The sequence below is a fragment of the Colias philodice genome, chromosome 7 (assembly GCF_061535455.1).
Source record: "Colias philodice isolate Cphi_HAF_F1 chromosome 7, ilColPhil1 Martin Lab GWU primary, whole genome shotgun sequence".
NCBI classification, from domain to species: Eukaryota; Metazoa; Arthropoda; class Insecta; order Lepidoptera; family Pieridae; genus Colias; species Colias philodice.
Genome location: NC_143092.1, coordinates 7,439,719 through 7,460,765, shown reverse-complemented (window position 1 = coordinate 7,460,765; position 21,047 = coordinate 7,439,719). Strand labels below are relative to the sequence as shown.

The window sequence follows — 21,047 nt, the reverse complement described above, 5'->3', positions numbered from 1 at the left end:
CTGCTTTGGCTATCAATTGAATCTAAATAGTAAATACTTACTTATTGAACTAGATGAGTAGGAAGAGTTGAGGAGAATGTAGCGTACTAGGGCTATAATTATAGCTTCAAATAATCTCCTTGAAGCATGCTAAAACAAATTAGCGATTCGCCGTCGTCACTGTGCACAGAGTACCTTTTTATATACTGGTCACTGTGCCTTTCATAAAGAACTAGCTTTTCACCCGCGTAATCAAAGGAAAACCCACATAGTTCGTTCCCGAGGGATTTTTGGATAAAAAATTTCCTCTGTTTGACCAAGTTACCCTCTAAGTGTGTGACAAATATCATGAAAATAGGTAAAGTAGTTTTTGCGTGACATACAAACTTTCGAATTTATAATATTAGAAGGATTTATGGTGACTGACCAATGTAAAAAAAAGGTATTGGGATAGGAATAAAGGGGAAATATTGGAGAATGATATAAATAAAACTACGTTTCAAATTAAATTTACTTTATTTTTTTACAAAATTGACCGAACAGTGCGAGATTTCTAGAACGTTTACACTTGCATTAAGTAGACATAAAGTTTTAATTATTTCTCTTACAAGTAAGTCTTAATACACCTGTGTCGATAAAGCAATACAAATCCTGGCGGGCTTCCAACCCGGCCTGTTCGTATCGTATAAAAGATACATGATTTCATGAAATAATTTGTGGACATAATTCTTATTTGTCACTAAATTATGATTAATAATAACGAAAGCAACTATAACTAAACATGATACAATTACACTTAGACAGTATTAGTGTTTACCTGATCTATATATCTAATACAATGTATAATACATTGGGGAGAATTGCACGCAGCAGTGGTTAAAAGATAGCTTAACAAGGTTATAAGTACAGAAAACATTGAAAAACCTTACGTATACTGCGACCAGTGCGTTAAAACAATTGAGTCTTGAATGATGAGCTCCGCCCTGAACATTCGCCCACTATACGAATATAAATACTTTCAAAATAATATAATCTGATAAATAACGTTTTCAACTTTATATCTATATATTTAATACGGAGAATCCGTCAGGGCGAGGTTAAATAAGGTAGCCTATGTTTTGTACTTTGAAATTAAGACAAAGTGCTCACTAATAAACTAAATGGTATTCGGTTAATATAGGATATACTGAAACTTATATGTTTGATATCATGTTGTATAGTATATACTATATAATAATAATATATTAGAAGTGTAAAAAATATCAAAAATGGGGCCTTTCTCAACCAGTTTGCACTTCATCTTACGCGAGTAAATAAAAAAATTGTCACTGAAAAAAGCCTTGATTTACAAAAAGGAAGAACTAAACTAAACGAAAAATAAAAACACAATATTATAATCTATATATTGTATAACCAACTTAACAATAATATAATTGAGTACTATGAGTGGGATCAATTTCGATAAATCGATTAAAATTAAATTCAGTAAAGACATCACAGTATCTAAATATAGAGGCCAAACTTATTTTCGATTCTCCAATAAATTACATGTAATATAAAATCGGCTATAAGATTGTATACAGATGTATCCACATAAAGTATAACTAAAATAAATACCTTACAATGAAGAACTAAAAAAAAATACTCTATGAATAACCTATTTCGTAAACAAAATGCGCACTGTCTTGTGTAGTGTAACCAATTTTTCAAACGTCGCATCGGAAATGCATAAAAAAGGCAGATTTACAATGTACATTTAGATTTCGTCTGCGGAGAATATTCTATAAACGAGTCTCAAGTCACACACGTATTCGGCTCGACATCGACATCATAACAAAATAACAGCACACTATTCAATCTCTCGTACTCTACGATCCATTAAGATAAATAACGCACGAGGACGCATACACGATCTGTCTCGCAGCAAACATTAAAAAACTATTAATATTAAAAATAGTATGATTGCCCAGCTACCCATATAGTGAAGTTAGTATTAAATTACTGTACATATACGTTAGTGACCTTTTCACTACATCTATTTAACCACATAATCGAGACCGCGGTCTCGCCTCGTCACTATTCGATACATCTCACATAGCCTACGGTTAAAAGTTATATTAATCAGATTTATGCAACAGTTTCCTTACAACCGTACCGAAGCGAATAAGATATAGACCTACGACATCTAGATATATTACAGGGGAGGCCTCGGGCGCTCAGTCGCCGACGCCGTCCAGCGGGTCGCTGGCGTCGTCGGCGTTGTCCGACGCGTCGTCGTCGTCGGGGGCCCCGGGGGGGCGCGCGCGGGGCCCGGGGGCCTCAGGTTGCGGGGGCCCCGGGGGGCGCGCGCCCTGCAGGCACTTCTGCATGTACTGGCGGTGCGCGTACTTGTTGAAGCGGCGCTTGGCCATGAACAGCGTGGCGATGGTGCGCGGCGCCAGGCGCACGGCGGCGGCGCGCGACGTGATGCCGCCGCGCCGGCACTCGCCGCACGTGTAGTCCAGCACGTGCAGGCTGGCGCCCGTCTGCCTAACGCAATCTGCGGGAGGGCACGCATGTACGCTCTGCCGACCGCCCCCACCCGCCCGCCTTCACCCCACGCATATTTCAGTTCAGCCCCAATATAGAATTAACTTTTTGGCTGTCTTTAGCGACATTTACGAGATTTGAAAGTTGACCGTTGTATACGAATATGCGTAGGCGATATGAAGGTCGACGATTCGGGGCGTTTCGACGGTGAACGCAAGGCACACACAAAACATCAACTGTATCTTTCTATTGGAGCGCATCGTTTCGACTTTCGATTTCGGCTTCGTCTAAGCGCGAGGCGGAATAAATATTCACTGTGTATTTTACATCATGCTTTCACTTTTACGTTCGTAAACAAATTCTAACACATAATTTGAAGCGTCCTAGGTATTTAGAGAATCGTACTATAGGTATTGCGTAACCATCGGGACGAATGTCGCTCTCGAGTGGCGCTCATGGAAATGAAGAAGTCATGACAGCGAAACATAAAAAGCGTACGGACAAAAAGCTCCATGACATTCCAATACAGTTGCACATCGTAATATCCATGCATAATGCTCACATTCACATCAAGCTACAGGCGAATCCAATAATTTATAAAAAATGGCTCAAATGGACACATCATGCGTTTGTAAGTGAAGCGAAATGAATTTGAATACAAAGTAGTGACGGCCAATTAAAAACTTACGGAAACCTCAAAAACGTCAAACTTTATATTCAAACATAGGTCCTGCGCTCGCTGACGTAATACAACGCCACATAACTCGCTAGTAACGTTCCACACGCACAAAATTTCAGACAATTAAATCCTAGAAAAAGCAAACATCAGTTTCCAGTCGAGTTATGCGTGTGGGTGACGTCAGCGAGCGGCGGTGTGGGGGCAGCCCCCCTAGACAAGTGGCTTTCTATTAGAGTAGAGATTGACATAATCAATCGTCGTCGTCGTCGTAATCAAACGTCAATCTCATACATTCATAATCTATTCTATTAAACTTTACGCTAATAGAAAGCCACTTGTCTAGGGGGGCAGGGCGTGCGGGTGGTGTGGGCGGGTGTTGCTACGCGTGCACGACGTACCTTGATGCAGTTGCCTATCGCAGAGCTTACAAATGACGAGCTGCATGGTCCCCTTGGGCCCGATGAAGGAGCGCTCGCACAGCGGGCAGTAGCGACCGATGCGGTACGCCCTACGCACACACACGTACGACACACACACGGACCACACGCGCACGCGCACCGGAACAGAAACACGACAATCGACATTAGTATCGCGCACGCGCCCGACACGTACGCACGCGCGCTTTGTTACTTTCCTTCGGGCGGGAACGAGCCCACGCGGACGGTGCTCGTTATTCACTTCGAATCCACTCAAAAAAGAATCATTAGAGAGTTGAGATACACAGTGGAAAGATACAACATTCAAAACATAGAAAAATTTATTGAATCGTGAAAGAAACATAATCATGCATTCCCACTTGAAATATCGAAAAATCAAGTGCGCATCATAAGAAATGAAATAACTCATACTAAAGGGGAAAATAATTGAAAGTAAATTTGAAAGAATCGCCAATTGTTTAGAAGGAAAGTAACAAAGACGAGTTAGTTAGCTTAATGAACACTGATGATATTATATGCCCGGGTTAGTGGTATGATGATTTTTATAATTTTTTGTTAGCTCGTTAGCGGTAATTCTGACCCTCATGTCGATGATCAACGCTGAAGTTTACATCACTTCCATACCTATTGGGGTGTCAACATTTAAACAAAAATATCCCACTTTTAAAAAATATCAGTAAATGAATTAATTTAATTTGACTTTTTGGTGTATACTATTTTGATTTATGCATTTGTAATTAAAGTAAATATAATATTACTGATATTTCTTTAAGATTTAATTGCTCTTATAACTACAGTATTACATAGAACAACTTTGAGTGAGCAAACAACCTCCAATTATGAAAAATATGAGAAAACTTAGAATTAAAGATGAGTAGCATGCAACTTATCGCTAATCCCTTATTCTACCAAATATTTACTACACGACTACGTAATTAGACTCGTTAACTAAAAGCTCACTAAAATAGTATTATTTAGTAGAATCAGGGCGGCAAAGGGATTGTGCTTGTCGCATCGGATCTCAGAAAGTATGCGGGGTATATCAATGCTACGACATAATCAACCAGAAATATAAGCGAATGTCGACAGAGTGAATAAATACATAACAGAAATGGCACAGCCTGTGTTAGTCAACATCGAACACGCAATGAGATGAGAACAATGACTACCAAGACCAGTTATAAAAAACACATAAATCATTTGAATGATTTAAGAAAAAAGTGTGTACTTTTAACATCCGCGTTCCTCGTCGCTTCGACGGTAACGCATTGGGTTCACATTTTGACGTGGCCCCTCTTGGATTTACTTGAAAAATAACGTGAAATTATTTTAATTGGCGTCATAGTACATATATAGAAAATATGTTATTGGTGGTCGTCATAATAAGTCTTGTTATTATATTATGTGCTGTGCTAATTCTTGCAAGTGAAGATCCTGGTATTTACTGAACATGAAATATATCCTTAATTACAAACCCCCTTTTCAAGAAGTGTAGTTACAACTAGTGCATTAGAATATTAGCTGTACAGACTACAAATTTTTAATCTAGCCCTCTTATAGTAGTGGTAGTAGTAGTTATTTTAAATTAATAATAATCTTGGGGGAAATTGTAAATATGTTGAGTTTATAAATATTCATTATTTGTATTTAAATTAATTCTGTATCATGTAAATGGTAACTTATCATATGATGATCAGTTATTACAAGTTTCAATTATATTAAACAGAATTTATAGTACTATAATAAAAAAGGTAGGTATAGAACAATGTAAAATACAAACCTGACATTCCACATCTCAAATAGATCTGCTTATAGAGACTGGATATTTGACTCCGCAGGCCAATAATAGTAGTGATGAGGACATACAAACCATTTTTGCAATCAGAATAAAGATTTTTCCAAACACCTTTCTATGTACCCTGATTCTTGTTAAACTCTAAGGTAAGTTTCTTCGAGAGCTTATTACTTTCGTCGTTAACAAATGTCAAATACTGATTACCTTAAAACAGGCGGTATTATAGCATATCTCGTGTACAATACGTTGATTAACTTCCCCAGTACTGCAGCTCTAAGAGACCACGTGCTTTAAATGCTACAAAAACATTCAACTTACCTAGGTATCAGACGAGAGAACAATACATTTCAAATAAGAATCTGAAAATATTGTAACATATTTACTGCCAAAATTGTACAATATAGATTTGTATGGTTCGTTAAAATAACGCATTTCAATAGTCGAAATAATTAGGCAATATTTTCAAATAAAAAAAAACGCGAATATTTTTCTTGCTGTTTATATTTTTGACAGATGAATGCCATTGATGTAAATTCTCATTTGAAACGCATTGTACATCTATAGACCGTCGAACGCGCCGCCGCTGCACATAAAAGCGCGTTCACACGCACTGCGGGGCCCTAACGCAATGACGCGCGGTGAGCTATGCGTACACACCTGGCGCAAGGCTCGCACAGCGAGTGCGAGTAGAGCTTGTGCCCGCCGGGCCCGCGGCGCGTCTGGTGGTGCCAGTGCGGGCTGCCGGGCCCCCGCGCGGTCACCGAGCCCTGCGCGGGGCCCGCCGGCCCGCCGCCCGCCGCGCCCGGCCCGCTGGGCGACCGCGCGCCGCACGACTTGCACACCGCACACTCCACGCAGTGCCAGCGACCTGCAAATGTTGAAATTATATTAAAATTAATAAGCATGAATAAATTTCAACGCACACCGTTTATAATTATACCTCCTGAATAGTTTGGTGAATAAGACAGTAGGTAGAATATCTAAAGTTAAAGGACTAAATAATTTAGTAATATTGTGGAGTCAAAAATACAAAGTGGAACACAAGAAAGTTGTAAATAATTAAAAACTATCTGCTAAATTTTTATATTATTTATTTGATTTGGCAACAGATGTACATCTTTTAAGAAAATTATTATTAATTACGACTTTCATAATAAAAATCTAAAAGACCACATAAAGTGTGAAATGTATAAATAAATAAATAAAAATCGTTTATTTAGAAATAATACATAAATTCAAAACAATTTAGACACGACGATCGCCTCAACTAGAAATATACCTGTATGAGAAAAAACTATCTCCATTAAGACTACTACAATAACAAATCATACCGTCGGGCACGCGGTCGAGCCCCACGCAGTAGATGTGGAAGCCGCGGTCGCACAGGTCGCAGAAGAGCATCTTGTCGTCGTCCGCGGGCCGCGCGCACGCGCCGCACGTCTTGCACTCGGCGCACTGCCACGCGTACTCGCGGCACTTGCGGATCGTGTCCGCGCTCAGCTCCACGCACGACGGGTGCACTGTGCACGAATAGTTCAATAGAATATGCTGTTCGGTGCAATGACCACCGAACAGCCTAGTCAGCAATACTAGGTATCGCGGGCGGCGTTTAACATTTCAGTCCACAAAATAACATATTACCGTCGCGACGCGTAACATTAACATTAAACATATAACATAACATATTATAATATAACAATTATATAACATAATTATACAACATTAGCTAGTAACAGTGTTATAAAAGTAGTGATTTTAGAAATAAATTAATTAGTGTAATTTTAGCTTGATTTTACAACATATCCCTCCAACACTAGCCACGCAGCCCACCACTGGGTATATCGCCCTACATATGCAAATACAGGCACGACAAGTGTACTGTGTACAAATTTTGTTTTGCTTGTGCTATAAATAGTATAGTATTTAAGAGTGAATTACATTTATATGATTTTCAAATGGTATCCATGTTGTCAGGCACACAATGTTTAATAATTATCTCCAATTTAAATTGTAGAGCATTTATACGAAAAGAAAACTAGTCCAACCTCAAAATGGAACATAAAATATGTCAATGATATTAATTGTCATATGAAAACGACAAATTAAAAAAATCACACAATCGTCAGAACAGCTCTATCACTACATAGTATAAAACAAAGTCGCTTTCTCTGTCCCTATGTATGCTTAAATCTTTAAAACTACGCAACGGATTTTGATGCGGTTTCTTTTAATATATAAGTAGAGTGATTCAAGAGGAAGGTTTTAGTATATAATTTATTATGTTTTGCAAAAGCTAGTAATAGATAAAAAAAACATTCCAAAACAAGACTAATTTATAATAACTAATTCCAAAACACTAACACTTAGCGTTGCAGTTCGCGCACACGAGGAACCGCTCGTGCGTGGTGCGCCTATTGGCTTCTATACGCAGCTTGCACGCGCGGCACGTGTCCGCCTCGCCGTCCTCCGCGACCGGAGCCGCGTCCGCGTCGCTTGTGCGCTTCACTTTGGTTAACTTCTTGCGCTGAAATGTTGGTGTTAATGTTATTAAGGGCCGATTTTACAATGCTTAGATAAGACTTATCCGTCCAATAAAGTATTACACGATAATATTAAAATGTCACGTAAACTGTCAAATACGGGCAATACGTTTATAAAATGGTAGTTTTATACATTATTCGACGAATAAGTTTTAAACTTTTAACCAAGGATTGAAAAATCAGCCCTAAAAGTACATTAATTATTTCTATTTTTAAGTGATAGTGCTTTAAAATGGTCATCTTCTTCTTCTTATATATAAAAATGAATCGCAAAATGTGTTGGTAAGCGCATAACTCGAGAACGGCTGAACCGATTTCGATAATTCTTTTTTTATTATATTCCTTGAAGTACGAGGATGGTTTTTACGTAGAGAAAACGTAAATATGTACCACGGGCGAAGCCGGGGCGGACCGCTAGTATTCAATAAACTCATGGTGGTTTTATTTTTCTATTCCTTCAAATTTTGCAGCTATTTTCATTACTTTTTATACAATTACGTACTTATCAAAACAAAATAACTATACTATCATGATACATATTTCATTATTAAACATAAAAAATTCAGTTGTTACAAATATCTGTAGGTACATTTTTATGAAAGAAAAGCCAAAGAATATAATCTTACAAATACACTACAAACTATACACCATAAAAAAAAAGACGGGTTGCACTCCGGGAGTGCCGGCAGAAGTGAAAACTTGATTATTAACGTTGAGCATGTTTGATATCCATCCGTCTTACGCTTTTTCGATCACGTCACGTGTCCTGACGCGAGTTTAAGATTTTATACCCATTACAGAAAAATTGCTCAACGCCGCTAAAGAAGTTTTCACTTCAAAAATTAAATCGTATGTTGCTATACAATGAAAAAAAAAATCATATTTCATATCAGTATGTATACCTTTTGATGTCGATGTGTGTCCTCGCTGTCATCAGAGGAGGAGGCCCAGTCGGGCTCCGACTCGGAGGAGGAGGCCACGGGCGAAGGCGCCGCGGCGGGAGCGCGTAATGCCGTGTTTAGAGGGAAGTATCTGGTGTAGAAATAATATTTGTTATTTGAGACATTGTTTAATTTAACATTTTATAGAATAAGTGTCACACGTTAAAGGAGGAAAAACGTATGTTTCAGGAATTAGAAAAATAATGCTCATATTTATATCTGTAGGTACATTTTTATGAAAGAAAAGCAAAAGAATATAATCTTACAAATACACTACAAACTATACACCATAAAAAAATAATGCTCATATTTATATATTGCTTAATTAATATATATAAGGTTTGTAGTAGGGATGTAACGATACATGATTTTGCCGATACGATACCGATACCGATATTTGTAGTAATGTATCGGCGATACCGATACCGATACCGATATCGATGGCTTGATAGAAAAATAAATAGTGAATTATCTATAAAAAGTTACCAACATTTAACAGAGACTCAACTGTTAATCGTATTCTTATAAATAAAAATGCCAAATCAAAAAACAACAAAACCATTTATTTTAGTACTAGATTTCCGCCCGCGGCTTCGCCCGCGTTTGCAAAGGAAATCCCGCATAGTTCCCGTTCCCGTGGGATTTCCGGGATAAAAACTATCTTATGTGTTAATCCAAGTTACTCTCTATATGTGTGCTAAATTTCATTGTAATCGGTTCAGTAGTTTTTACGTGAAAGAGTAACAAACATCCATACAAACTTTCGCCTTTATAATAGTACTAGCGACCCGCCCCGGCTTCGCACGGGTGCAATGCTGATACTAAATACACTACAGAAAAACTGTGAACGTTGTATATAAAAACATAGCGGCCCGAACGGCCGGTACCTACCGCCGCAAATGCTACGTCCCGCAATTTTTAAATCTGTAATATCTTCGAAAATATTCACTTAAATCATACGGTGTAAAAGGCCATATAGATCTATATTAAATGAACAATGTATTCAAGGTATTTAATTGGTTAAGGATTAATGCTGTATTGGTGAAAATCGCTTCGAAAATTAGCCATTATTTGTCGTAAAAAGTAAATGACAAAAAAATGTTATTGTGGGTTATCCATAAGAGATAGACATATACCATCGCGGACTTTTCTGTAGACCTTTTCAATGTGTATAATACTTAGTACATTATTTTGACAAAACTCGTAGGGTTCAGCCTGCGTTTTCAATATAAGCGGAAACAATGTAATTTTTTACGACATCACATTAGAAACCTCAAAAATAACAGTACTTCTCGACTATTTAATGGATGTTATTATACATATAAACCTTCCTCTTGAATCACTCTATCTATTAAAAAAAACCGCATCAGAATCCGTTGCGTAGTTTCAAAGATTTAAGCGTACAAAGGGACATAGGGACATAGGGACAGGGAAAGCGACTTTGTTTTATACTATGTAGTGATTAAGATTATTATTTTACAAAGTCAGTTAAACTTTAAGTAATACACATACAATCAGTACCTAATAAAAGTTTACTATTGGTAGAGTTTTTTCAGAAAACAAAGTGCGCACGCGCGGGCGGCCTCCCGCATCGTTCATTGGGCGCGGTTTTTTGAATTGTTTGATATCGGTATCGGTTGTTTTATTGTTGAATCCGCGAATGGTCTCAACCAATTGATAATCTTAAATTTTTCACTGGAGGAAAAACCTAAAATAACTTCTTGATTGATAATTTTAAACTCTGATATGAAATTATTTAATCAATTTATCTTATAATATTAATTTATGATAACCAGCCACTTGCTCATAAAGTCATTTTGTAACATATTATATTTTTAAACAAGATTAGTTTTAAACTGACTAATAAGTTATCAGAACAAAGGAGTTGTGAAATTAGCTATAAATTTGGTAAAATTAAAATACAATGAAATTCCAACAAAAACGGCATATCAGAAGAAAGTTCGATAAAAATATATTTGGCAGCAATTCAAAACTGAATGCTTACAATTTTTTTGAATACCAAATTTATTTTAGGACAATAAATTCCAGTAGTCATTGCAAAGGTTGTAAATTGTCGATGTTCACAATTAGTGTTATGAAAAAATCCCAAATCGCTATATGCTAGTATACTGCAGCTGTATTTTTCACAGCTACTTGTTGTGTAGAGCTGGTAGGGTTGCACTAACAGCTCCTGATAGTTCCCTATATATAATCACTGCAGTTACAGAGCTGCAGAGCTGTGACTTATTCGGTCACTTTATCCAACAGCCAGCATAGACTGGTCTATACCAGTATAACTTTTGCAGATTATTTGTGTACTGTGTAGTGCCAATGGGATGCACTCACTGCAGCAGCTGAAAGCTATAGAGTTGCAACATGTAACAGCTCTATGGTAGAGTACTCTCTGCAACTGCTCCGAGCTATAGAGACACAATAATAGCTCTATGGTAGAGTACTCACTGCAGCTGCTCCGCCGAGTAGAGCGTTTAGACGTCACGATTGGAACAAATTTTATTTTTTTTTTATTTTAAGTTAGTTTGATTCCCGGTCGATGCAGGTAAAATTTCAAAAATCTTTAAATGCAGTTCTATTTATTTTTAAAAAGGAATGTTTCCTTTCAGCAAAATTCTTTATATTCAGTATTTTAAGTACTTTCCCTCCAAGACCCATCGAAAATTTCCACACTGTATATACTTATTTATGTGTGGCAATGTGTCACATGGTAGAGTACTCACTGCAGCTGCTCGGATGTGTAGAGCCGGTACGTGTGCTGGTACTGGCCGGGCAGCAGCGCGAGCGGGTAGAAGCCGTGCGGCGGTGCGACGCGCACTGGCGGGCCGGCGGGCTGGCCGGCGGGCGGACCAGCTGGCGGGCCGGCTGGCGGGCCGGCAGGCCGCCGCCGCTGCACCGTCAGCGACTGCAGGTCCACGCACGCGGGCCGCCGCAGCGCGTTCATGCGCGCGTTCCACTCGCTCGCCGACGCTATCGCGGCTGCCGCCATGTCCTACAACGTAGGATAGATTACGACTTTCAGTTAATTTACTGAAGTATTTTTAAGGAAGAATAAAATAGGTTTTTTTTCCATATCCGATAAAACCACCAAGTTCAAAGGATGCTAAAGTTGTAGGTATTGTACACTATATATCTACATCTTTTGCATTTAAGTATCTAAAAATTCCAAATATTTCACAATTTCGTTAATAAATTAAATTATTTTTTGATTTCATTATTTTAATCCTCTAGAAAAAAAAATTAACATATTACTCAATACTCATGTAAAAACACGAAATTACGTTTTATTTATCTAGTTATGTTTTTCACATGGTTTCACATGGTTTTTTTCTCAAATACAATAAATTAAACTTCATGTAACTAACGTCATAACATCATTGATTATATTATATCAGTATTTTCTTCAAAGCAAACTTAATCTTTAGATAAATGCGGCATAGTTATGTAAGATAAAGTATAAATAACAAAAACAATCATAACATGTGTTTGATTGTGTAATACTAATAACAATATATCTATATAGATACAGAAAATATAGAAATGTAAATCCGATAGAAAATAATACTTTATAAGTGCAGTATAAATTATTATTTTTATTAGCTTCGTTTTCATTGTAATATACGCGTCATTTCCAAATAAAAAATAAAAAAATGTATGCGTGTACTAGAGTACACACGTAAGAAGTGAAACTTCTTTATGACCTTAAAAATGTCACGAGTATGGCGTAACGCAAAAATGTCACGCGTACGGCGTAACGCAAAAATGTCACGCGGACGGCGTAACGCAAAAATGATACACTAAATTTTTTTCCAACCCCGATAAAGAAGTTTCACTTCAAAAAACAATAAGTAGCCTTTGCATTTCTATGCTATTTATAAAAAAAAGAACTTAAGCCATACCTGTCTAGTTTTTTCCGGGTCGATTTTCGGCAACTCCGGTTTACTGTCCATCGATTTAGAATCAGCCTTCATCTCAATCCTGTCCTTGACTTCCGTCTTTACTTCTTCGGGCGGAGCGGGCTCCGCTAGTTGTTTCTCCCGTTGATACGATCTGTATTCTTCGTATTTGTGCGGGTAGTCTGATAGCATAATGTCTAGTACTTCACTCGCGTCAACTGCTGTTATGCCTGTAAAATATTGGTGGATTAAAAATTTTCTACAATGTCATTTTTTCATGTCTACAATTAAATATTGATATGAGTCTAAATAATAATTTATCTACACTAATATTATAAAGTTGAGGAGTTTGTTTGTTTGAACGCGCTAATCTCAGGAACTACTGGTCTGATTTGAAAAATTATTTCGGTGTTAGATAGCCCATTCATCGAGGAAGGCTATAGGCGCGGAGCCACGCGGGAGCAGGAGCGGAGCCACGCGGGTGAAACCGCGTAGCGCAACTAGTCGGATATGAATTATAAACGATACTTTTTTAATAATAAATTTTATACAGTAAAAAAGGCGTTATAGAAAAATGCTTAGTTTAAACTTCAATTCAAATCTACAATCTATAATATAAAAATGAATCGCAAAATGTGTTGGTAAGCGCATAACTCGAGAACGGCTGAACCGATTTCGATAATTCTTTTTTTATTATATTCCTTGAAGTACGAGGATGGTTCTTATGTAGAGAAAACGTAAAGATGTACCACGGGCGAAGCCGGGGCGGACCGCTAGTTTGATATAAAACTATTTAAGTAACAATAACCATTTTAGAACTAATGACATGGATTTCCACGCACTAATTATATTTGTGATGCGATCTTTCCATCAATTATGGAAAGTTTTATATTAGCAATCATTATCAATAATATTTAAAATATTCACCTAAATCACATAGCGCCTCACTGACAAGGCCTTGCCGTAGCACATAGTCCCTCTCCTCGCCAGTGATTGTCCGCCTTTTTAGTTCTGGATAACGTCGCTTGAAACTCTTTACGCCCAAAAACATAGCGACTTGTTCTTGTATCATCATAACCTGTAAAGAGAAATGATCAATTTTTTGTTCCTATTAAAATATAATATACAATAGCTAATAGCTACATAATTTATGTGATTTGGAAACATCAAATAGCATTTACAAATAAAACAGTAATTTATTTGATTTCGAAATCTATCTACCTATATGTTTGGTTGCAAACAAAAAATTGTCAATTGAGTAGGCTCAGGATAATTTAGTCGCAATTTTTTACCGTCGTAAATCTTACTAGGATTAGCACTTAGTAAATTTTTTTCACAATAATATTTGCATTAAACAAATCGGAATTATATTTTTATAAATCATGTTAATTTTATATAAAAAACATAATTACCTGATGATCAGCATCTGACTTTTCAGGTGGGGGCCAACTGTACTCTTTAACATCTTCTGCTGACCATACTTTATTACTGAAAAGGAAACAAAAAGATAAAACTGTAAAATTACATGATTATGTTTTACTTCTTTTAACTTATAAAGGTTTGTGAAAACTTTGAAAAATTCAAGAGTATTTCATATTTCTTACCTATCAAAAAGATCTGCAAATTTAGATTTCTTCATTTTACTACTTTCATTTGTTGAACTTTTAACAGAGCTCTGTGAATCTTCATCGAGTAAATGTGAGGGTCTGAAAGATATTATAGAAGAATACATTAGTTTAAGCATTTCATAAGTAAGGTTTTAAAAATTATGGACCGTCAAGCAATAAAATATGTCTAAAAGAAATTAATTCATATTTACTCACTTAGCAGGGGTAGCATTATCATCCATCATGCAAGTTTCCTCTTCAAACAATTGCACTGTTGTAGTAGCAGGACCGCATACTCTTCCATAAATTCCCATGGTTTCCTTTAATGAAAAAAAAAATAATGATTTAATTTCTTATAAAGAAAAATATTGTTTAACCCATTGAGCCCTAAGTGGCCCGATCGGTCCATGACACAATAGATTTTCTATTGTGTCTGTGGTTCCGGGGCCTGAGTTATTAAACGATGTTTTTAATATTCGCTTTATTATGTTAAAACATTAATTTCAGGTTTACCTTCATATACATAGCGCCCCTGCCCCCTCCCCGCCCCCGGCCCCTGCCCCGCGGCGTGCGCGGCGACGCCCTGCCTCTGCCCCCTCTGCTGCCTCGCCCTCCTCGACCGCGACCGCGAAATTCACCTATCACCTCAGGCGATTTCGCAAAGGGATTCTCCATTCTCGGAAGCGTCGTTTCCAATACGACTTTCAATTCTGGAGTTTCACCACTGAAAAACTGCATGTCACTCGTAGAAGAATTTCGTCTCCTACTCGATAGTGGTGTTAAACACGTGGATGGCATTTTGTCCAAAGCCTCCGTCATACGTGGCAACTTTATTCTAGAGCTTGTCGGGTCTATTTCTTCAGGTTTTTGCTCGGATGCAAAAAAATTATTTGCAGTTTCGACGATCGGCTCCGGTTCGGGAGCAGGATTGGACTCTGGCTCTACGCGACGTCCGCGTCCACGCCCCCTTCCACGAGGCTTTACTAATATCACTGGTCTATCTCTGTAATGTAAAATTATTTGTTTAGTAAAATTTGTCCACATGATATCTCCATAGCATGATGTGGTTGTTTATAATAATTGAACAAACAAATATTACATGTAAAATATATGATTATCTTTTTTTATTATTTTAGACATAATACAACAATCATCAATCAAAAAAAATGTATAAAATAGTAATCAATCAGATCAAAGATTATATTTTAAAATAGTACCTTGATAGCCTCAAAGATCTTTGCGGTCTCTCCTCAAGTGCTGGTGTAGGTAATGTGATAGGTTTAGCTCCTTCAGAAACAGGTAACTTTCTTGGACGACCCCGTTTCTTGGGCTGAGGTGTTACTTCAACAATTGTTGGAACACTTTGGTCTGTATTTGTAAAGTCTGTGGCCGGTTTTAGGTTTCCTACTTCTAGTGGATCTTGAGATAATGGATCAGGAGTTATATTAAAATCTCGAGATTCAACATTCTCATGAAAAATAGTTTCCCTTATCTCAGAGCAGTTTTGGTCTATTGATGATATTTCCACTCTTACAGTTGGATTGCTATCTAATGAAGTCCCAGATTTAAGTTCTGGACTGACACTTTGTTTTCTTTCTGAATGATTGAGGGGCAGCACTTTCAGCTGTTTGGATTGTAAATTAGATAAAATATTATGCAACTTTGAGCTACCATTCTTAGAACAATTTTCATTATTAAGAAGAGAATGATTGACTATTTTGGATTGCTTCACTTCTAAAGAATTTGTAGGAGGTGAAACCTGTCCTGATTTGGCCACAGGTGTAATTGATAATGATTTATTTGACAATAATTGACCTAATTTTAGTCTCTTTGTATCAAGCACTGATAACTCAGATTCTTTTGGTGAGGGTGGACTAGGAAGAGTCTCTGTATTTGATGGCCTCTTTCCAATAGTGCGTTTATTTAATGGGGATTTTTCTGGACTTTGTACAACCCTTGAGCTCCTTAATCTTTTACCTACAACTAGATTCGGTGTTTCTGTTTCATGTTTTTTTCTACTATTTAACACAGATCTCCTTTTGGTCACCGTACTGTCGGATATACCAGCATTTTTACTATCACTCTTAAGCATTTCCTCTGTAATAATTTTTGCAGAAGCACCATGATCAGTCTTATTTATTTTCAATATAATCCTTGGAGAATCTTGATCAGAGCTTTGATTTATTTTATCTGATATGTTAATTTCCAATGGCTTTGTTACACTTTCATTCATTTCTTTACATAGATCTTGCATTGAACGAACTTTTAATAAGTTAGGGCCAGAAATAATTTCTTTTATATTTTCAGTACTCGGACTTAAATCTCTTTTATAATGTTTGGATTCTGAAGTTTTATTAGTTTCGTTCGTAGAGGAAGTGTCATTCATTGAAGATTTCAGGCCTTCATTTGTCTTGGTAGATATGCAATTTGTTAAATTAATTTTACCATCAACATTTTGTGCACTTTCATCATTTTTATGACTTTCTAGAAGTTTTTTAAGAAGTGTACAATTGTTTTTGTTAGACATGGGTTTTCCTCTGTGATTACTTGGTGATATTGGTCCTCCCGACACTGTATGGTGTGATTCACTTGATAAGTCATTGATGCATTTATCATCTGCGACAGTTTTTACATTTTGTTTTTTAATATCAACAGTAAGGGGTGAGGAAGGCTTATCTTCTTTGGATGTGCATTCCTCATTTTTACTCTCTTCATTATGTGTTAATACCCTGTCAATATTGTCCTTATTCTCAGAATTGCTAATTGATTTCAATTCTTTTTCAATGTTTACAATAACTGCAGGTTGATTACTGTCATTTTGAATTGCATTCTTTTTTGTTTCAGGTACATCATTTAAAAAATCGGTTTCAGGATTTAATACTGGTTTAATATTTAACTTACTAATTGCAGGTATATTTTCATTTATATTATTTAAATGTTCACTGTCATTTTTATTTATATGGTATTGTGTGTCACTACTACCAGAGTCAGTCCTTGTTTTTCGATTTATTCTCATCAGCAGAGGAGGATTCTTAACAGATGTGTCTTCACAGTTATCAACTTTCTGTTTAATATCTTCAGGTTTGATAATTGGCTTAATATTTATTTTTGTAACAACCGGTATATTTTGATTTCTCAGTTCAGGGCTGCTGGTACGTTCTTTTTTAGGTGATAATGGCAGTGGATAATCAGGTTTAACTAATGGTTTAATATTTAGTTTGGTAATAACAGGTATGTTATCTTCTTTCTGGACAGAAAACTCTTCCTTTTCATTTGGTTTACATATAGGTTTAATATTAATTTTTGTTACAATTGGTAAATGGTCATTATTTTCATCACTTGAGGTTCCTGTTTCAGAGGAATGATTTTCTGATTCTTTAGAAATGTCATCCGCTGATGGCTTGACAATAGGTTTTATATTGAGTTTTGTCACAATAGGTATACTATCATTGGATTTTACATCATCAAAGTCTGTTTCTTTTGATGAATTATCTTCAGGACTTTTAATGGGCTTTATATTTAATTTTGTTATTTTAGGTATTTCCTCTGCACTTAAATCAATTTCATTAGGGTCCACTATAGGCTTTATATTTATTTTGGAAACTACAGGAACTTTATCATCATTTTTATTACATACATCTACACTATTTTCAGGTTTTATAATTGGTTTTATATTTAATTTCGTTATTACAGGTATGTTTTCTAAATTTTCTGATAAGGTTTTTTTGGGAGTTTTACATACCATTTCATTTTCAGGTTTTGTAATTGGTTTTATAGTTATTTTAGGCACATGAGAAAAATCTTTCATATCTGAATTAGATGAATCTGTAGAAATTTTCAGTTTGGGTATTGGCGGAGTTTCTGAACTTTCTGATGTATTTTCTCTATTTATACTATCAGGTGGCTTAAGTGGTTTAATTGTGAGTTTGGGACTTAAAGGTTGACCATCTGATATTGGAACTGATTTTATTGTCAATTTAGGTACTTTTTCCAATTGATTTTCTTCTGATTGACATATGACAACTTTTAACTTTGAAGGTGATTCTCTTCCCTCTTCATTACTATTTTGAATGCCTTTAATAGTAAGTTTTGGAATGTTCGGCTCAGTATAGAACTTTCCTTCAGTTTCAGTACCTGGCTTCCCTAGTTTAATAGTTACTCGAGGAACAACATCTTGTGGGCCTTGATCTGAAGCAGATGCTTGATCCGACGTACTTGCACTGTCCTCATTTTCAGAGTATTCTGATTCAGAAATTTCACTACTGCTTGACTTCCGATGAAGTTCATTAATTCTTTCAGGTGGTTTTAATATTGGTTTTATATTTAATTTTTTTATACTTGGAATTGAAACTTTTTCATCGGATACATTCTCAGTGTCCTGTTCAGTAGGAGCTTTGAGCGGTTTTATTGTCAATTTAGGTATTGGAGATTTTGGGTCATCACTTGATTTATTATTAACTTTTATAGTTAACTTTGGTACAGTTTTCTCTGGTTCTGTACTTTGTTGCACTTCATTGTCTGTATTTATATTATTACTACTGCTTTCCTTGTTTAATTCTTCACCAACAACCTGCTTTGGACTACTTTCTATTACTGGCTCAATTTCATTTCTAGCCGGCAGCTCAGGAAGCACTGATGGTGATGATTGGTCATGTTCTTCATTAATAATTTCCTGTTCATTGGGTACTTCAGATACTAATAAACTTGGAGACATAGAACAATTTTCTTGATTATCACTGATAACCTCACTTTGTTCAATATTTTGTACTGAAGCAGTACTGATAGCATTTTCATTTGATTGTATGTCAATAGTTGGAGTTGATTCATTTGTAACATCTATGGGGATTATGTCTTTTTGGTTTGTTGCACTCTCTGTTGACGTGGATTGACACTGTTCACTTTCCGTAATAGATGATTGTTTATTAAATTCTAAATTATCTGTATGATTAACTTGTGGATTAATTTTCTGCCTAATAAGTCTAATTTTTTTAGGAGGACTCGTTGAAGTTTCTGCTTTGCAGATACTTATTTCACTTACATTTCTAATCTCTTCAGACTTAACACTATCCTGTACAGTAGACACAGCATCTGATGAACTTGACACATCCTTAGTTATGCACTGACTTGATTGTTCGGGTGCTTCGGTACTAATACTTGAATCAACCGTGGACGACACAGTTGAGTCTGGCCGGCTAAGAGCAGGTCGTACTAAACGCCTTCTTAAAGGTGACCGAGTCACAGCTTCTACACTATGAGTCTTTTCACTTACACTAATGTCACTTGATGTAGATTCTGCACTTTCAACCACAACTTTATCCCTACTATCACTGGATGTCACACACTTAACTGTCCTCTCACAGGGTCCATTTTCACTATCTGATACAGATTGTTCAGTCTTATTTACACTGCTTGTAGGAATATTTGGCAAGGGGCTACTGGGCAACTTTTCTGAACTTGATGCCTCTTCATTGTCAACAGGAGATATTGTATCAACTGTGCAAACAGGTGAATTGGGTTTAGGTAATTCACAGGTTACTGTCAAATTGTCACTTTCAGTATTTTCAGTACAGTCTGTACTAATTACAGGACTATCAACACTACAACTCTGAGTTTCTTCAACAGTAGCAGGAGCTACTTGCTTCGTCTCCAATATTATTGAGCTTTCTTCGGTTTGAATAACTTCAGTGTCGGTTTTTCGGTCTTCTTGATGCACAGGTAAACTTTTAGCGTCTGTATCCAATAATAATGGTATTCGCTTTGGTGCTCCGGGCCCATCAACGATCTCATCGATCATATCCAAAATCGCTTCGGTACTTGTGTTGACATCTTGTGTCGAAGGTGAAGGAACGCTGTCGCCATCGAAATTATCCTCGGACATCGCGGGGGTTTGACACGATGTTCTAGTTTCAAACGTATCTTGTTGAAAACTACTAGTTGCATTGACGTCCTCAAGCTGTCCGAGATCCTTTTCCCGCGCCGATTCGCGGCGGGAAGCGTTTGTTGCGGTGCCCGCATCTTCTTCTGAACTCTCCATTATCTACTGTTTAGCGACGCTGTCATATCTGAAATATAAAACGTCCGCAAGATGATATTTACGTTACATACGAGTAACCTGACGACATGAGAGCTTGACAAACCACAGGCACCATTCTAATTCACCATAACGCTACGAAAATATGTTCACGGATCCATGGTGTAGATTAATGTACATACACATGTAGTTTATTCTCATATTCACGACGTTTACGTGTCGCCTGAGTACACAGGGGGTCTTGAAAACTATCCATTCAACAGCGTAAACCGGCAAACAAAAAGCTTGTATACGCCATTTTTAAAACCAAAGACATGGCAGGTTTGAGGTATAAGCCAATAAAAAATATCTTATTCGGACAATTCGGCCATTGTCGTGTTGGTAAACTGCATGCTGCCCATAGATCGCTCCACTTGAGCTTTTAGCTTGTAAAAGAGTAATAAAATATGCCTTTCAACATGTGGTAAAACGAGTAGGATAATATTCAAGTCTCGTAGTAGACAAAATTATTACTAATGGCAACAAAATTAAAGCGTGCTTAGTCTGTTTTGTTTTTATTTTCCCATAATTTGCATGTAATTTGTAAAAAAAATATATTTAA

General features: G+C 36.7%; 1 protein-coding gene across 6 annotated transcripts; it reads right to left on the bottom strand.

The window, feature by feature from the left end:
* Positions 1-476: 476 nt before the first annotated feature.
* Positions 477-20,924, bottom strand: e(y)3 (PHD finger protein enhancer of yellow 3). Of its 6 annotated transcripts, none has more exons than XM_089697460.1 (15): positions 20,562-20,924; positions 15,633-20,477; positions 14,929-15,418; positions 14,632-14,735; positions 14,413-14,514; positions 14,221-14,296; positions 13,736-13,886; positions 12,812-13,038; positions 11,636-11,904; positions 8,862-8,991; positions 7,781-7,943; positions 6,751-6,939; positions 6,077-6,287; positions 3,586-3,695; positions 477-2,518 (listed from the first exon to the last, which is right to left on the bottom strand). In XM_089697460.1, exons 2-15 carry the CDS (start codon positions 20,447-20,449, stop codon positions 2,196-2,198), a joined length of 7,362 nt encoding a protein of 2,453 aa, XP_089553586.1. In that variant the 5' UTR covers positions 20,450-20,477; positions 20,562-20,924; the 3' UTR covers positions 477-2,195. The 6 variants fall into 6 exon arrangements, with proteins under 6 accessions (XP_089553586.1, XP_089553587.1, XP_089553585.1 ...); XM_089697461.1 differs by having other exon boundaries at positions 20,629-20,924; XM_089697459.1 differs by having other exon boundaries at positions 15,633-20,924.
* Positions 20,925-21,047: the final 123 nt, after the last annotated feature.